Raw genomic sequence first — 18,649 nt, 5'->3', positions numbered from 1 at the left:
CCCAGGGTGTTCTGATGAGCAGGATGCTAGAAGCAGAGTTGGGAAATGATGGGGAATAAATTATTGGTATGAAGTTATTTGTGTTGACTTTGAGATAAACCTTTCTCCTAACTTTTATCTGATTCCCCCAACTTTTTTTTTTTTTTTTTTGAGACGGAGTTTCACTCTTGTCACCCAGGCTGGAGTGCAATGGCACCATCTTGGCTCACTGCACTCTCTGCCTCCTGAGTTCAAGTGATTCTCCTGACTCAGCCTCCTAAGTAGCTGGGATTACAGGCGTGCATCACCACACCCAGCTAATTTTTGTAGTTTTAGTACAGCCAAGGTTTCACCATGTTGTCCAGGCTGGTCTCAAACTTCTGACCTCAGGTGATCCACCCGCCTCAGCCTCCCAAAGTGCTTTCCCCCAACTTCTTGATTAAACCCTTCCTGAAGCTGACAACTCCTTGATCAAACCCTTTCTGAAGCTGATGATGGGGAAAACAAATTGGAATGGGTTAAAGTCCTGGAACATGCCCTTCCTCACCCACCACAGGTGCTTTTCATTCTGAACTTGAATACATGGCACTGAGTTAATCTGCAACAAATGAATGAATGAACCAAATGAAACAAGAAGTCAATGTAAACAAATTAGAGTTAATTTTAAAATGGAAATCAATTTCAAACAATAATAATGGTGATAGTCGTAACTGATTCTATTAAAATAATAATACTGGCTCCAATTATTAAACACTTGCTATGGCCTTGGCACTGTGAGACATGTCATCCTCACACAGTCTCCTTACAACTTGGAGGTCTGTGCAGTTGGTTCCCAGCCCCCATTTTTCAGATGAGGAAACGGAGGTGAAGTAACTGACCCCAGGTCAGTAAGTGACAGAACCATGGCTAGTTATGGCGAACATAGGCTCATATCACAGGTGAGGAATCAGAGGTCTAGAGAGGGAAGGGAATTGTCAAGGGGATGTGCAGCACTGAAGCTAGGCAGGCAGGCTTTGAGACGTGACAGCGAATCCTGCTCTGCCACTCACCTGGAGGGAATTTGGGGTTCCTGAGGGCAGCTGTCAAGGGCAATGCTGGAGGGGGGTCTCTAGGGAAACTAGAGGGGATTGCAGGGCCTAGCTGTAATTCTTAGTGGTCTATAAAAGGCATTGGGAGCATCCCAACAAGCTCAGCCTTCAAAATGGATCCAGAAATCTGCCCTGTTCTCACCCTTTTTGCCTCCTGTCTCCACCCCAGTCAAGCCAGAGGGACCCCGTGAACACCAGAATTATGGATCATGTCCGTCCTCGGCTCAGCCCTCAAACCCCAACTCCATCTCACTCCAGGTAAAGGTCAAAGTCCTCATCACAGCTAGCAAAGCCCTGCATGATCTGCCCCAGTCACCTCTGTGACCCCGTTTATCTCTGTCCCCCTCGATGACTCTGCTTCAGCTGCCGGGCATCCTGACACTTACACCAGGGACCTCTCAGGGCCTTCGCACTCACTGTTCCTTTGCCTGTGAGGAACAGATGTCTCCCAGAGGTCCACACAGCTCCTCCCTCACCTCCTTCATGGCTTGCCTCAGATGTCACTTTCTCATCAAAGTCTTTCCGGAACACCCTATTTAAAATGACAACTGGCTCCACACTCCCAATCCCCTCTACCTGGCTCTATTGTTTTCTTCTTCCCATGACACTGATCACCTTCTAACACTAAATGATTTCGTTATTTATGATGCTAATTGCCTGAAGCCAACACAGGAGTAGTTGCAGGGGAGCAGGGTTCATTTGTCATCTTCACTGCTGTACCCCAGCATCTAGAACAGTGTCTGGCACATAGTAGAAGCTCAATAAACATCAGATAAGGGGAGGACGGATTGAGTGCAGGAATGGGTGTCCTAGGTGAGTCTGGTCTGCAGAACCGGTGTCTGCAGGTGGGGCGGGCATAAGGGGGGGATTTCTCCCTACCCAGGTGGGCAATGAACTCCTGAGAAATGTCCATCCAGCGCAGCAGCTGCTGCAGGAAGCCAAAGGCAAACCGCTTTTCAATGGAAGACGAGTCCAGTTCCATGTCCTTAAGGCCTCTGGAGATGTGGAGAGAGGGATCAGCCCAGACACCGGCCCTACAGTTTCCCACCCTTCTCAGGTCCGTCTCTGCTCCTGCTGGCCAGCTTTGGCTTCACCCCAGGTTGGGGCTCCACTCTGAGCCCCCCATGCCCCACCCCACTTAGCCTTCTCCCCTCTCTGGCCCCGCCTCTGCTCCCAGGCCCCGCCCCCTCAGCCTCCTCCCCTTTGGCCCCACCTCTGTTCCCCAGGTCCTGCCCTTCTCAGCCTTCTCTCCTCTTTGGTCCCGCCTCCACTCACCGGTCCCCGTCCCTCTCAGTCTCCTCCACTCTCTGGCCCCGCCTCTGCTCCCTGGGCCCCGCCCTTCTCTGCCTCCTCTCCTCTCTGGTTCCGCCTCTGCTCCTTAATGGGTGGGTCCCGCCCCACCCATTTCGGACTCCTCCCCATCTGGCCCCGCCTCTGCGTCCAGGCCCCACACCCTTAGCTCCTCCCCTCTGGTTCCATCTTTGCTCCCCAGGCCCCGCTCCTCTCGGTTCCACCCCTCTCTGGCCCCGCCTCTCCCAGCCTTTGCCGGGTGGGTTCCTCCTGCTGCTCTTCCGCGGGGGTCCCAACCCGCGTGCCTCGTAACCGCGTAGCCATTCATCTGCAGGAATTTCAGCAGCTCCTGGGCCTTCTCTCGATCTCGTGCCTTCTCCTTGGCTGTTAGCGTGTCGTAGGGGACCAGCAGGGGGTGGGTCCCACCGCCTGAGGAGGCAAAGACCAGAAATCAGGGCTCTGGGGAAGACCCGGGCCACTCTCACTGAAGTGGTTCCTGCAGTGCCCGGCATGCGTAATTATAGTAATAAAGATGAAGATACGAATAACGGAAACATTGCTTGCTGGTGCTCATCTCACTACCCCATGGTGGTAAACGCTGTTATTATTCCCATCTACAGATGGAGAAACCGAGTTTCAGGGGCATGAAGGCAATCAGTAAAGCCACACGGTGAAGCCACGGGGGTCGCCTGGGGGCGGCATGGGCGTCCTCACCTTTGGCTTCCAGCTCCTGCTTCTTCTTCCTTCCCCACGTGTTGTGGTAATTTTCCGCCAGTTGTTCTGCCATGGCCTGGGAGTGGATGCAGAGTCAACGGGTAGATTCAGAGGATGCCAGCCCCCCCAAAGACACCCCATGTCCCCCCAGAAGGATCAGGGCTCTCACCTGCAGCTCCCGGGACAGGGTAACTGCGCTAAGGTCGGGGGGCTGGGGGTTGTAGCCTTCTCGAGGATCGTAGGTCTAAGAGGACAAGGGGAATATGGGAGGTAGGTTGATGGGCTAGCAGGAAGCCCAGGCCAGCCCCTCCCCAGGCCCCCACTAGTCCATTCTACCTCCTCCGCCCTCCCCTGGCTCAATACCCCGTGTCCTCTCCTTAAGGCCCTGTCTCTAAACTACCCCATCCTTCTCTCCTCTGCCCTTTGCAATTATTCAGACCCCTGCCCTCTCCTTTCCCAGAGCTCAAGTTTCTGCACCCCTCTCTGGCCCCACCTACCTCCCTGGGCCCCTCTCCTCTCCATCCCATCCCTGTCTGGCCACGCCCTCTCCTGGCCTCGCCCCTTGTTCTAGACCCTCCCCACATCGTGCCCCTGCCCTCCGCCCAGGCCCCGCCTTCACCTGGGCACTTTGTGATATCTTCCGCGTTTTTTTCTTTTCCGTCTTCTCCTCCTCACCGTCCCTGGCCTTCTCTATGGTCCATTCCCAGGCAATCATGGCCTTCAGGGACTCCTTGATGGGCCAGCGGTAAATCTCTTTGTCCTGGGGTGGACAGGAGGGTGGGGAGTTGGTGGAATGGAGTGAGGGGGGGTGGAGGAAGGACCCCAAAGGAGAAAACCCTGACCACGTGGCTAGGCAGTGGTCCAGTCTGGATTCGAACTCAAGTCTCTTACCTGCTCTGTAACAGAGCCTCCCAAACCCAATGTCCTTATCCCATTAGACACACGAGTCTCTGAGAATTTTTTTTTTTTTTTTTTTGAGACGGAGTCTCCTTCTGTCACCCAGCCTAGAGTACAGTGGCATGATCTTGGCTCACTGCCAGCTCCTCCTCCCGGGTTCATGCCATTCTCCTGCCTCAGCCTCCCGAGTAGCTGGGACTACAGGCGCCTGCCACCACACCCAGCTAATTTTTTGTATTTATAGTAGAGACGGGGTTTCACCGTGTTAGCCAGGATGGTCTCCATCTTCTGACCTCGTGATCCGCCCGCCTCGGCTTCCCAAAGTGCTGGGATTACAGGCGTGAGCCACAGCGCCCGGCTCCAAGAAGTCTTACTACAGCCAAGGAATCAAACCCACTCTCTCAGACTCTCTACCCGCTCTACCAAGTTTGAGAGAAGGCAAAGTCCACGAATGAGGAGACCTAATCCACAGATCCACCTAGATGCAAACCTGTGAACCTTCCTCACTCCTCCCTGAACCCTCAAATTTAGGGGTTTCATTTTGACTCCCAATGCTGGGCCTCAAGGCCTGGTCACCTTCTCTGAAAAGGTCTTGTAGGGCCTCAGCATGGGGTGGGTCTTCAACTCCTCATCTATGTTCTCTCCATAGGACCAGTTGCTCTGGATCTAGAGATGGAGAGGAGGCAGGGTGATGGGGAGGCAGCAGTTGGGGACACATAGGGGGGACCCTGGAGGAGCCGAGGACAGAGAATCCTGGGGGATCCCAGAAAAAGCTAAGGGTCTTAGGGAAGGCTGGGGGGTCTCAGGGAGATCTGGAGCCTCAGGGAGGAACCGGGTCAGGGGGAAAGCTGGGGTCTTGAGGGTTTCTAGGATAGGAGGACCCTGAGGCCAACCTTGTCGAAGGCCCACTTCTCATGTGTATATTCCGCAAACTTGTTAATGAAGGAGTCCAGCTTCTCCGGGATGATCACACTGTGGGAGGCATAGGGTCAGCAGATGTTGGGACTGGGGTTCCCTCCACCCCTGAAATCTTCCTCTCTGTCTCCCAGCCCCCAGGCCTCACTTGAGGGTTTCCACAGGCCGGGGATCAAAGTTGCCTTCAGCATCCACTGTGGCCTTTTTCTCCGCCTTAGATGAGTATGAGGCGTCCACATAGTCGGGGGGCAGAGCCCCAGCGATGGCACACAGACAAGGCATGGCCATTCGGTAAAGCTCCGGGTCGTATTTCTGGGAAGGCCGGGAGGAGCAGGGGTAGGAGGTCACTAAAAGCCTCAGTGAGCCTCGGGACCTCAAACTCACACACTGCAATAATCAGCCCTTCTCCCTGAACCCCCAAACCTGAATTATGGTCCCTCTCCTTGAAACCCAAATCTCAGACCCAACTGCATGCTCAAATCATCCCCATATTACCCTCTCCAAGCTCCCAAACTAGAGGCCCACCCCCGTTTCCATAACCTCCACGCTGAAGCCTCAACCCATAGATCCTCCTAGATCCAAACATGCAGAACGCTCTCATCCTTGAACCCCCCAAAATTGGGGGGTTTCGCTCTGGACTCCCAATTTTGGGCCCCAAACCCTCCACACAGGCCATTTTGGGGCTCCCTGCTGCCCGGACCTTATGGGCCAGAGAGTCAAAGACGCCCCAGAAGAGTTTCCGGGTGAGGTGCAGCTCCTCCTCCGAGGCGACCCCGAAGCTGGCCCAGCCTGTGGGGAGGCAGTAGTACTTCCAACAACGCTCATAGTGGTTGGTGAGGAGCTGGGTGGGAGCAAGAGGGGGACACACAAATGAAAGGGGGAACCGGCGGATGGCAGGCAGACGAAGGCCCCGAGAGACACAAGCATGCCAGTGCTTTTAAATTATGAAGGAGGTGTGGGTTATGCAAATGATATGCTAATAAGGGAAGAAATGGTATGTTTTTTGAGGAGTGGTCTTAGACAGCTTAGTATGCAAATTTAGCATTCTTAATTTAGAGTTAAGATGGGCATTAAACTAGAGCTGGTTGCGTCTGGTGTTGCTTTACACAAATAAGCATGCTAATATTAATCCGTGGGTACGTAGTGAGTAAATGGGCATATGGATGCGGCAATCTGTGCTTATGCAAATGAACATATCAAGTAGAAACAAAAGCTGCACCCCATGCAAATATATGGTAATCGGGAGGAGGGCCTCCACTATCCAAGATGCAAAGTTTTTTTTTTTTTTTTTTTTTTTTGAGGTGGAGTCTCTGTCGACCAGGCTGGAATGCAGTGGCACAATCTCGGCTCACTGCAACCTCCGCCTCCCAGGTTCAAGCAATTCTCCAGCCTCAGCCTCCAGAGTAGCTGGGATTACAGGTGTGCTCCACCACGCCCAGCTCATTTTTGTATTTTTAGTAGAGACCGGGTTTCACCATGTTGGCCAGGCTGGTCTCGAACGCCTGACCTCAAGTAATCTGCCCACCTCTGCCTCCCAAAGTGTTGGGATTACAGTCGTGAGCCACCGCGCCTGACTAAAATGCAAATTTGAAATACGAGCTGATTTCGATGTATTATGCAAAATAGTCAAGCTATCTGAGTTGGGGTAGCTCTTTATGCAAATTAGCATGCAAATGAAAAATAAGAAAGACAGTGTGCAAATATTCAGAATAGCTGTGGTAATGTTTATTCAAATAAATGCACTCATTTGAATAGTGGAAGTCTGGTGGTCCAGGCATGCAAATAAACATGCTAATTAGGGAAAGTGGTGTGTTCCATGCAAATATATGCTAATTGAAGCAGGGGCTGGCTCACTGTTAAGCAAATTAAACGCTAATTAGGGAACGCTAGAGGCATCAATGAAGCAAAGTGAATGTTCTGGGAATCCCAGTATGCAAATAAGGATACTAAGAGGTTTCTATGGGGACGCCGTCCTAACTAGTGCAGGTTAACTGGGCTGGGCAGCGCCAACACAAATGAGCCCCGCAGTCGGAGGGAAGAGCAAACCAGTGTGGGCGCGGCCTGGAAACGAACCGCTAAAGATCGCTTGTCCTTACCTTGAGTGGCATCTTGGCAAACTCGTTTAAGATGGGCACGTCGAACACCAGACGCCGCAGCAGGTGCTGCAGCATCGACGGGCGGATGTACCTGCGCGACAGCGCACAGGATGGTGGGACCTCCCCTCTAGGCCTGCTCTGCGGCCCCGCCCCTGCCCCCGCCCCGTCCTGGGGCCCGCCCCACCCCACCTGCAGAGAGCCATGAGGCAGTCCTCGATGACGTCGCGCTGCGCCTTGGTGAGCGAGCGACCCCGGGACAGGCGGTACACCGTGTGCAGCATGGAGTCCACCATGATGGCGCGGTGTTCCGTGCCCGCAAAGAGCGGCGCACACTTGGTGATGAGAGGCAGCACGGCCAGGCACAGGTAGCGGTTCAGCGCCAGTGCCATCTCGGTGGTGCTGAAAGTGGCCTAGGGCGCAGAGGGAGGACATCAGGCCCACTGCACACCCCCGGGGCTGCTCTGGCACCTGCCCTGAGCTACTCTGGCCAAAGGATCCAAGCTTCTGATCACTCCCCCAAAACCTGCTTCTCTCAATCTCTACCACCCTCCTCCCACCCTATGCCCATGCCCCTACGCCCACAGTCCCCACCCCACCACTTACTACTTTGGCCTATGCAAAATTTCAAACACACACAACTGGTCGATGAGATTAATGAACCCCATTACAGATTTGGCTCTTCTGTAAATATGGATGGTCTGCACACTTATCTCCTCTCTAAGCCTCACCTTTCTTCCTGTAACACGTTCTTTTCCATTTGTAAGAGACAGCGGTCTCTGTTGCCCAGGCTGGAGTGCAGTGGTGCAATCATAGCTTCCTGCAGCCTCGAATTCCTGGGCTCTGGTGATGCTCCTGCCTCAGCCTCACTAGTAGCTAGGACTACAGGTACGCACCTCCATGCCTGGCTAATTTCTTTTTCTTTTTTTTTTGAGATAAGGTCTGGCTCTGTTGCCCAGGCAGGAATGCAGCGGTGTAATCACGGTTCACTGCAGCCTCAAAGTCTGTGCCTCAAGTGATTCTCCCACCTCAGCCTCTCTAGTAGCAGAGACTACAGGTGTGCACCACCATACCCAGCTAATATTTAAATTTTTTTGTAGGGTCTCTCCATGTTGCCCAGGCTGGTCTCGAACTCCTGGCTTCAAGCGAACCGCCCGCCTTGGCCTCCCAAAGTTATTACAAGGGTGAGCCACCATGCACAGCCCCAGGCTCTCTTAAACCCTCTCTAGGAAGGCTTCTGTCCCCTGCTGAAACTGTTCATCCCAGTTTCCAGTGACCTTGACTTTGCTAAACTGGTGATCACTTCTCAGTGCTCATTTTCCTTGCCCTATCACCCTTCTGTTATTGCTGTTCCTGTACAGAGTTCTGTGTGTCCACAGTGCCAAACCAACACTGTGAATGAATTTTTTTTTTTTTTTTAAGTTGGAGTCTCGCTCTGTCGCCAGGCTGGAGTGCAGCAGCGTGATCTCAGCTCACTGCAACCTCGCCTCCCGGGTTCAAGCAATTCTCCTGCCTCAGCCTCCTGAGTAGCTGGGATTACAGGCGTGTGCCACCACGCCTGGCTAATTTTTGTATTTTTAGTAGAGATGTGGTTTCACCACGTTGGTCAGGCTGGTTTCGAACTCCTGACCTTGTGATCTGCTTGCCTCGGCCCCACAAAGTGCTGGGATTACAGGCGTGAGCCACCGCGCCTGGCCTTGAACAATGATTTCTATTTCTTATAACTGGAGGTCGCGGAGATTCCTACTCACCCTTCATTGGAATTCAGAGTGTTTCTTGGTTTTCATTTTCAATCTTTATGATGGTATCGGGGATTATGGTATGTCCACAATCCCAAGAAAAGCAAAAGCAGCTGCTGCTGCTCCACCGTGACCCATCTCCTGTCCCTCTGTGGAGGCGGGGAGGGCGGCCAGGCTGGGCGGGGCTGCTCACCGTGTCCAGCGAGGCGGCTGCCCTCATGTCGGGCAGGAATCCCACGTCCAGCACGTGCAGCAAGAAGTCCTGGTTCTCGATGCCGTACACACGGTCCAGGAAGAGCACCATGGACGCCTTGTGGTCCGGCACGAAGGATGCTGACATCTTTGGCTGCACCAGAGCCCCGTCTGCAGGCAGGGAGGGCGGGTTCGGGGATGCCCTGCGGACCCGGACCCGGACCCGGCGGCTCCCTCCCCAGCGTCACTCCTTTGCCAAGTTCCATCCCCTCCGCACCTTTGCCCAGGGTAGGCATCTGCAGTGGGAGGCTGATGATGCCCACGAGGTCCTCCAAGGGCACAAGGGAGCGGAGGATGGCACGGATCCGCAGGGCCTCACCCTTGCAGGCTTGGATTAGCTGGGGAACGCAGGGAGGGAGAGGGGTGCCCCGCTCAGTGACTGCTCCGCTCCCTCCCTTCCCATACAGGAGGCTAGAGCAGGCCTCTTTCAGCAGGCTTTCAGCTGTCTAGGGTTTCCAGCCCTCATTCCTCTGCCTGTGCCCCCCGACCCCAGCCCTGAACCCTCTCCCTGCACCCCCCATCCCCATCCTGACCCCTCTGCTTGTGCCCCCCGACCCCAGTCCTGACCCCTCTCCCTGTGACCCCTCATCCTGGCCCCGACCCCTATCCCTGTGTCCCCATCCCCATCCTGACCTCTCTCCCTGCGTCCCCATCCATCCTGAGTCCTCTCCATGTGCCCCGCCATCCCGGCCCCGACCTCTCTCCCTGTGTGCCCCCATCCCAGCCCTGACCACTCTGGGTGTCACTGTCTGTCTCCCCCACTGGACCGGGAGCTCTGTGAGACCAGGCCCTGGGGCTGTCTTGGTCACTGTTGTGTCCCCAGCATTGCTAGTCCAGGACCACCCACGTATGTGAGCTCACTCCGTGTCACTGAGTGCCTGCATGAGGCATTCAAGGCGGCTGTGCCTGCCCTCCCTCCCCATCCCGCCCTGGCTCTGGGTCTCACATGCATCTCTGGCGCACAGCGTCCGAGCAGGTCGATCAAGGCGGCATAGAAGGACATGATGGCGTGTCCCAGGTGCACCCGGTTTTCTTCAGGTGGTTCCTCACCGAAGCTGCAGGGAAGGTGGGTGGGTGGGGGAGGCAGCTAGGGGCCGGGGAGGGCGGGTTGCCCTATTGAGGAGGGGGCCGGGACACTCACTGCTCGCGCCGCCGGTCCCTGCGGATGCCTGGGCCATCCCTCGCAGGGTCCTCGGAGATGCGGATGGCCTCTTCGATGGCAGCCAGCAGCCCTGAGCCACCCTCACCCCGCAGGGCGGGTCCGAAGCACTCAGGCTTCCGGATGAGCAGCCGCACCACCACGTTGGCGTTCTCCTCCACGCTCTCGCCTGGCCACCCGTGTGGGGACAGGGGGTCTCAATGAACCACCACCAGATACCTCCCCATGAAGCCCCAGGACTCAACACTTCCAGGGGTAACACAGGTCCCATCCAGCCCCAGGACCCAACAACTCTAGGGGTAACACCAGGTCCCTGCCAGCCCCACGACCCAATATCTCCAGGGGTAACACCAGGCTCCCACCAGCCCCAGGACCCAACGCTGCCAGCCCCAGGACCCAATACGTCCAGAGGGGTAACGCAGGCCCCTGCCAGCCCCAGGACCCAACACCTCCAGGGGTAACACAGGCCCCTGCCGGCCCCAGGCCTGCTTGAAGGGATCCCTGTCTGGACCCCACCTGTGGCTCAGGGTGTGAGCAGTCATCCCAAGGGAGGTGTGACCAGTGACTCCATACTTCCCCCTCTGCCACTGCCACCCCCTCCTCACCGTTTACGAAGACAGCGAAGCGCAGGAAGTCCAGGTAGCGCTCTCCACCGCAGGGGTTCCAGCCAATATCTGGGTATCCCTTGGCCACAAGCATGGGGCAGCTTTGGAGGCCACAGCCTGCCAGGTAGGACACGACCTGGGGACAGGAGGGGCTCAGTCAGAGACCAGACCCACGCCACCATCCTCCTGGGGCCCAGCCCTCTGCCCTGCCTTGCCCTGCGGCTCCTCAGTCTGGTTCAGCTCTGATCCCTTGGCCAATTAGCCCTGGTCCTGTCAGAGGCCTGTAAACTAGAGCAACTCCATCTTGAACAGGAGCGGAGTAAAATGAGGCTGAGATCTACTGCACTGCATTCCCAGATGGTTAAGGCATTCTAAGTCACAAAATGAGATAGAAGGTTGGCACAAGATACAGGTCATAAAGACCTTACTGATAAAACAGTTGCAGTAAAGAAGCCAGCCAAAACCCACCAAAACCAAGATGGCGAAGAGAGTGACCTCTGGCCGTCCTCACCGCTACACTCCCACCAGCGCCATGAGTTTACAAATGTCATGGCAATGTCAGGAAGTTATCCTACGTGGTCTAGAAAGGGGAGGCACGAATAATCCACCCCTTGTTTAGCATATCATCAAGAAATAACATAAAAAATGGGCAACCAGCAGCCCTTGGGGCTGCTCTGTCTGTGGATTAGCCATTCTTTTATTCCTTTACGTTCCTAATAAACTTGCTTTCACTTTACTCTATGGACTCGCCCTGAATTCTTTCTTGCGTGAGATCTAAGAACCTTCTCTTTGGGCCTGGATCCAGACCCCTTTCCTGTAGTGGTCCTGTCTGCCCTCGTCTCCCATCTGGACCACGACACCAGCCTCCTCCCTGTGCTTCTGTCCTTCTGCCTTCCCCTCGATCTGTTTCCCACACACAGCCAGAGGGATTCTGTGAACACCTGAGTCAGGTCACGTCCCTCCTCTGCTCAGAACCCTGGCCTCCTCTCACTCAGGGTAAAAGCCAGAGCCCTTGTTGTGACCCATGAGATGCCTCATGACCCATCTGTCACCTCCTGCCCTCACCCCCACTGCCTCTGCCCCAGCCACAGCTGTCTCTCTGCTGTTCCTCCAACTCACGAGGTTCACTCCTGCCTCAGGGCCTTTGCACTGGCTGTTCCCACTGCCAAGAATGCTCTTCCCCATGATGTCCACCTGACCTGTCACCTTCCTTCAGAGCTTTACACAAATGTCACTTTCTCAATGAGACTTTCTCTGGCCACTTTTTTTTTTTAAGGGTTCTCGCTCTGTCCCTCAGGTGAAGTGCAGTGGTGCGATATTTCACTGCAGCCTCAGCCTCGCAGGCTCTATCAAATCCTTCCACCTTAGCCTCCTGCGTAACTGGAACGACAGGTACGTGCCATTACACCCACCTAATTTTTGTATTTCTTTGTAGATACAAGGTCTCCCTATATTGGCCAGGCTGGTCTTAAAATCCTGAGCTCAAGTGATCCTCCTGCCTCGGCCTCCCAAAGTACTGGGATTACAGACACGAGCCACTTTGCCTGGCTGGACAGTGATTTTTGACTGTCATATTACTATTGCTTTGCACAGGTCCTACCATATGGTAAGTGAACGCTACATATTTGTTGAATGATAATATAACAGCAGCTGACTAATATAACACCACTGACTGCCTCTTTACAAACGCTTTTCTGGATTAAGTCATTTAATCCTCAGAATGACTCCATGAAGTCGTTTCTATGACTACATTCATTGTACAAAAAAAAGCAACAGAAGTCTGGAGACTCTAAGTCACTTATCCAAGGCCACACAGCCACGGAGCGAGGAGAGCAGAAGCAAAGTTGCTGAACTCTGGAGCCCATGCATTGCACCACTGTACACAGAAGTGCAAGCTCAGAGAGCCAAGAAATGTGCCAAGGCTACCTAGCTGGAAGCCTAGACTGCGGACCCGCCCCCAGCTGGGAAGCTAGAGTGCGGATGGGCTCCCAGCCCGAAGCGTAGACTGCAGACCTGCCCCAAGCCGGAAGCGTGGAGTGCAGACCTGCCCACAGCCAGGAAGCATCCCATGAATGAGCAACTGGGTGCCGTTCTCTCCCTGCAAATTAGTCTCCTGGTTGGGCACACCATCCAGAATTGCCCCCCAGAATGAGTTCAGAATCAGTAGGTGTCCCAAAGAGCCAGGTAGCGGCCCGATCTCCTCCCTTAGGCCCGGAGCCCAGCCCTGCCCTCCATACCTTTTCCAGGTCCTGCTCCTGCAACGCCAAGGCCAGCTCATTGTTGTCAATGACAGAGGCAGCAGCCACATCCAGGGGTGTGGAGCCCTGCATGCCTGCAGGGGCAAGAGGTGGGAAGAACATCTCACTCCTACTTGTCTCACCTCCTCTGGGAAGCCCTCCCTGACCACCCTTTATCCAACCTGGATCAGGTACCTCCTCTGGTCTGTACTTCCCTCATCCAAGCTCTGACCACTCTGGGCTGTCACTACTGTGGTCACTATTGTATCCCCGGCATTACTCGTTACGGGGCCAGAGCCACAGTTGAGAGGGAGTGTTTACTGAATGACTGAGTGAGTGAGCTGGTGGAAAGTGGGGCAGGCGTGGATAGGGTGCCAGGAGTGGGTTCTGGGGGACAGCCCCTGGGCTCGGGGGTTCTCACCCAGGCCGATGCCACTGTTCTCCAGCAGGTAGCTCAGGTGGTCAAACATGGAGCGCTGGTTCTGCCGGCTGATGCGGCAGAAATAGCAGAGGAAGCGGCAGCAGCTTGTCACCATCTTGGGGAAGCGGATCTCCTGGGACAGGCAGGGTGGGCCGGTGGTCAGGGCCTGCCCTCTGTGGCCGCCTCCCCTGAGCTCCCCAGTGTTCGCCTGGGCCCTCACCTTGGACTCGCCGCCCCCGAGGACGTTGACCATGACCTCCATGACCGTCTCGTGCATGCCCAGCGCCCTCATCAGGTTCGGGTGTTGGTAGAAGACTTTGTTGTTCATGATGTTCCTGTGCATGGGCAGAGTGCATGGGGTCACCAGGGGCCGGGTAGGGCCCAAGTCCAGAGAGGGCCACAGCCACCACTGTGACAGCAGCTGGTATTCTCAACCCTGTCCCTCTGTGCCTAGCACCACCCCCTTTACAGATCTGCAGTCACTCAATTGCTACAGCCAGCCAGGCGCAGTGGCTCACGCGTGTAATCCCAGCACTTTGGGAGGCCGAAGCTGGAGGATCACTTGAGGTCAGGAATTCGAGATCAGCCTGGCCAACATGGTGAAACCCCGTTTCTACTAAAAATACAAAAATTAGCCAGGTGTGGTGGCGCATACCCGTAATCCCAGCTACGTGGGAGGCTGAGGTGGGAGAATCGCTTGAACCTGGTAGGCGGAGGTTGCAGTAAGCAGACATTGCGCACTCCAGGTTGGGGAACAGAGCAAGACTCCATCTCAAAAAAAATAACAATAAAAAAATAAAAAACAATTCCTACAGCCATTGTGGGAGAAAGGGTCCTTGTTTCTCTCATAAGGAGACCGAGCTGTGCACCCAAGTCGGGCTCCTCTAGAACAGAGATCTTTGCCATGTTGCCCTTTGTCAAATGTTGTCCCAGCAGAGTGGCTCACGCCTTGTAATTCCAGCCCTTTGGGAGGCCAAGGCAGGAGGATCACTTGAGCCCAGGAGTTCAAGACCAGCTCGGGCAACATAGCAAGACCCTGCCTCTACAAAAAAATTTGCAAATTAGCTGGGCATGGTGATATGTGTCTGTAGTCCCAGCTACTCAGGAGGCTGAGGCAGGAGGATTGCTTGAGCACAGGAAGTTGAGGCTGCAGTGAGCTATGATTGGGCCACTGCACTCTAGCCTGGGCAACAGAGTGAGGCCCCGTCTCAAAAACACCTAGAAAGGGCCTGGCATGCGGTAGGTGCTTAATAAATGTTTACTGTGTGAATGAGATATATTTGATACTGAGTGCTCACTACTACTACCATGATTATTATTATTCGCACAAGCTCATGGAAGCCACAGCACAACTCTTCAGAGCAGGCTGGCTCTCCCCCATTTTACAGATGAGGAAACTGAAGCTCAAAAAGGGTAAACCTCAGCCAGGCGCGGTGGCTCAAGCCTCTAATCCCAGCACTTTGGGAGGCCGAGGCGGGTAGATCACCTGAGGTTAGGAGTTCGAGACCAGCTTGATCAAAGTGGTGAAACCCTGTCTCTACTAATTATAAAAAATTAGCCAGGTGTGGTGGTGCGTGTCTGTAATCCCAGCTACTTGGAAGGTTGAGACAGGAGAATTGCTTGAACCTGGGAGGCGGAGGTTGCAGTGAGCTGAGATCATGCCACCACACTCCAGCCTGGGTGACAGAGTGAGACTCAGTCTCACAAAAAAAAAAAAAAAAAAAAAGGGTAAACATCCTGCTGAGAGTCACACAGTAAGTGGAGCTGCTGCTACCACTGAGGGTAGAGAGGTAAGGGAAGGAGACATTAACCAGGAGGTGGGCTAGCCGCCTGAGACTGAGTAGATCACCCAGAGGATGGGCCAGAGTTGGGGAAGGGAATGTGATTGTATCCTGAAGGCATTCATTAGCCAAGGGGATATGCAAAGTAAGCGGGCAGGGCAGTGCCTCACCCGATGCTCTGGATCATGAGGTTCTCCTCCTGAGGGCCCATCTGCACGATGAGCAGGGAGCGGATCTGGCCGAGGCACTCAAGCAGGCTCATGGTGTCTTCCACGGAGGACGGTGAGATGGTGTACGCCCGTGGCAGGGCACGCAGCAGCTCACCCAGCCCGTCGTACTGCCGGTGCAGGAGGCTGAACATGGCCCGCACCAGCTCGGGGCTCTGCACGAAGTCCTCTTGGGCCCAGCGCACCACCATGTGGGACACCAGTTCCTGCAGGGACCCTGGGAAGGAGACAACACAAGGCTTGGAGCACCACGCAGGGCAGGTCAGCACGCGGGACCATGGACCACAACAATGTGGAAGGGGTCCCCTGTTCCAGAAGCTTTCCCAGTTACTACCACCCCTGCCCTCCACCTGCCGGGAGCAGGCAGATTCTAGCAGACTGTTTTCCCTTTTCTCTTTTAGAGACAGTGTCTTGCGCTGTTGCCCTGGCTGGGGTGCAGTGGTGCGATCACAGCTCAGTGCAGCCTCGAACTCCCGAGCTCAAGTGATCCTCCTACTCTAGCCTCCCAAAGGGCTAGGATTATAGGTGTGAGCCACTGTGCCCAGCCTGGCAAACTTTTTTCTATTCCCCCAAGAATCTCTCTGTTCTGTATGCCCTAATATCCAGCCCACAAGGGCTTCCTAAAAATTTCAACAGGAATAATAAACTGTACAACTGCAAGATACCAGAGCCAACCGGAAGCACTTCACCATACACCTTTGAAGGCACATGTCAAAATCCCATTTGTTCTATAAAAATACTGTGGATTTGGCAGGGCATGGTGGCTCACACCTGTAATCCCTGCACTTTGGGAGGCTGAGGTGGGTGGATCACCTGAGGTCAGGAGCTCGAGACCAGCCTGGCCAACATGGTGAAGCCCCGTCTCTACTAAAAGTACAAAAATTAGCCAGTAGCGTGCCTGTAATCCCAGCTACTCGGGAGGCTGAGACAGGAGAATTGCTTGCACCTAGGAGGCAGAGGTTGCAGTGAGCCAAGATCACGCCACTGCACTCTAGCCTGGGTGACACAGCAAGACCCTGTCTCAAAAAATAATAATAATAATAATTTAAAAATCTAAACTCGCAGGCAGGGGCTTTGACTTTCTCCCCTCGGCTGTATTTCCCAGCCCTGGTAACAGTGCCTGGCCCAGAGTTGGCCCCATAAAAGTTTCCTGAATGTTGCAGGATAAAACCTGTACCAACGTTAGGAAATCTGTCCTTGTTAGATGTGGCTAATACACAGTTTGCAAAATAACACGTTGGCCCAACATTCATCACAGCTGCTTGTCTAATCCCTCAGCATGGTAATCGTCTCATCAAGAGAGAAAAGAGAAGCCGCAAGGCCACAGAAGCCACAGTGGTTCAGATTGCCACCATCCCTTGGTTAGAGGTTTGCCACTAAGCTGGTAGGCTGTGTCACCCTGGTCCAACACACATGTTCTACAGCCCCCATCTTTGGAGGCAAACTCCAGCATGCCCTTTTTTTTTTTTTTAAGACAGAGTCTTGCTCTGTTACCCCGGGTAGAGTGCAGTGGTGCAATCTGGGCTCACTGCAGCCCCCACCTCCTGGGTTCAAGCGATTCTGGTGCCTCACCTCCAAGTAGCTGGGATTACAGGTGTGCACCACCACGCCCGGTTAATTTTTGTGTTTTTAGTAGAGAAGGGGGTTTCACCATGTTGGCCAGGCTGGCCTCGAACTCCTGACCTCAAGTGATCCACCCGTCTCAGCCTCCCAAATTGCTAGGATTACAAGCATGACCCACCATGCCTGCTTCCAGTTTGCCCACCGCTCTTCTTCTCTCACTCCTGCCTATCTTCCCCTCCCTTGCATCCATCATCATGCCCTCATTGGGACACAGAGGCTCCCCAGGCATGGGGCTGCCCACCCCACCCCTGCCCTCTCCCCGGTGACCCCAGTCCTCACGGGGTTTGCTCTCCTCTGCTGGCCGCTCCTCCTCAGGTTTCTCCTCCTCCTTCTTCACCAGCCGCACTTTCTCCAAAAGGCTCATGAGGCGGCTGCCCAGGGTGGTCTCTTCCTCTGGTTCCTCCTCCTCTCCATCCAGCTGAATTCCTGGAAGTGGTCAAGAAGCGGGGAAATATCATTCACCAGTTTGCTTATTCACCTGCTCACACACTCACTTCTTCATTTGTGCATATGTGCATGCATTCATGGAGTTTTTCATTTCCTTTTTTTTTTTTTTTTTTTTTTGAGACAGTGTCTTGCTCTGTTGCAGTGGAGGGCAGTGGCATGATCTCACCTCACTGTAACCTCTGCCTCCCAGGCTCAAGCCATACTCCTACCTCAGCCTCCTGAGTAGCTGGGACTACAGGTGTGTGCCACCATGCCCTGTTAATTTTGTATCTTTTGCTGTAGAGATGGGGGGTCTTGCCATGTTGCCCAGGCTGGTTTTGAACTCCTGAGCTCAAGCAATCCTCCCCCTCAGCCTCCCAAAATGCCAGGATTACAGGCATGAGCCACCACCCCGGCCTCATTTACTTCTTTGTATGCTCATGTCTCTGTTCATGTATTCATTCTATGAAACATTTATCTTTTAAATCAATTTTACAGATATGTTCAAAGAACTAAAGGAAACTATGTCTGAAGAATTAAAAGGAATATGGGCCGGGCGCGGTGGCTCAAGCCTGTAATCCCAGTACTTTGGGAGCCTGAGACGGGAGGATCACGAGGTCAGGAGATTGAGACCATCCTGGCTAACACGGTGAAACCCCGTCTCTACTGAAAAATACAAAAAACTAGCCGGGCGAGGTGGTGGGCGCCTGTAGTCCCAGCTACTCGGGAGGCTGAGGCAGGAGAATGGCGTAAACCCGGGAGGCGGAGCTTGCAGTGAGCTGAGGTCCGGCCACTGCACTCCAGCCTGGGCGACAGAGCGAGACTCCACCTCAAAAAAAAGGAAATATGATAATAGTGACTCACCTAGTAGTGAATACTAATAAAAAGGCAGATTGTTAAAATACAGAAATTTTTTTTTTTTTTTGAGATGGAGTTTTGCTCTTGTCGCCCAGGCTCAAGTGCAATGGCGCGATCTCGGTTCACTGCAACCTCCGCCTCCCGGGTTCAAGGGATTCTCCTGCCTTAGCCTCCCAAGTAGCCTGTACCATCATGCCCGGCTAATTTTGTATTTTTAGTAGAGATGGGGTTTCTCCATGTTGGTCAGGCTGGTCTCAAATTCCCAACCTCAGGTGATCCGCCCACCTCGGCCTCCCAAAGTGCTGGGATTACAGGCGTGAGCCACCGCGCCCAGCTAAAATATAG

The 18,649-nt window shown here is 54.2% G+C and overlaps 1 protein-coding gene across 7 annotated transcripts in view; it reads right to left on the bottom strand.

The window, feature by feature from the left end:
- The window catches only part of LOC105495636 (ryanodine receptor 1), a 156,342-nt gene that overhangs the window by 77,069 nt on the left and 60,624 nt on the right, over positions 1-18,649 (bottom strand). For all 7 annotated transcript variants that reach the window (XM_071086594.1, XM_071086596.1, XM_071086597.1 and 4 more), the window contains 21 exons: positions 17,300-17,446; positions 15,341-15,614; positions 13,610-13,724; positions 13,390-13,522; positions 12,969-13,063; positions 10,732-10,867; positions 10,109-10,295; positions 9,914-10,022; positions 9,185-9,305; positions 8,909-9,078; positions 7,169-7,389; positions 6,980-7,070; positions 5,584-5,724; positions 5,032-5,195; positions 4,862-4,940; positions 4,545-4,634; positions 3,691-3,831; positions 3,241-3,315; positions 3,072-3,147; positions 2,663-2,786; positions 1,947-2,062 (listed from right to left, as the gene is read on the bottom strand). In XM_071086594.1, the coding sequence (XP_070942695.1) occupies positions 1,947-2,062; positions 2,663-2,786; positions 3,072-3,147; positions 3,241-3,315; positions 3,691-3,831; positions 4,545-4,634; positions 4,862-4,940; positions 5,032-5,195; positions 5,584-5,724; positions 6,980-7,070; positions 7,169-7,389; positions 8,909-9,078; positions 9,185-9,305; positions 9,914-10,022; positions 10,109-10,295; positions 10,732-10,867; positions 12,969-13,063; positions 13,390-13,522; positions 13,610-13,724; positions 15,341-15,614; positions 17,300-17,446 (2,805 nt within the window). The remainder of the gene's footprint in view (positions 1-1,946; positions 2,063-2,662; positions 2,787-3,071; positions 3,148-3,240; positions 3,316-3,690; positions 3,832-4,544; positions 4,635-4,861; positions 4,941-5,031; positions 5,196-5,583; positions 5,725-6,979; positions 7,071-7,168; positions 7,390-8,908; positions 9,079-9,184; positions 9,306-9,913; positions 10,023-10,108; positions 10,296-10,731; positions 10,868-12,968; positions 13,064-13,389; positions 13,523-13,609; positions 13,725-15,340; positions 15,615-17,299; positions 17,447-18,649) is intronic.

Source organism: Macaca nemestrina, chromosome 20 (genome assembly GCF_043159975.1).
Source record: "Macaca nemestrina isolate mMacNem1 chromosome 20, mMacNem.hap1, whole genome shotgun sequence".
In the NCBI taxonomy this organism is placed as follows: domain Eukaryota; kingdom Metazoa; phylum Chordata; class Mammalia; order Primates; family Cercopithecidae; genus Macaca; species Macaca nemestrina.
This window is presented reverse-complemented; position numbering and strand designations above follow the sequence as displayed.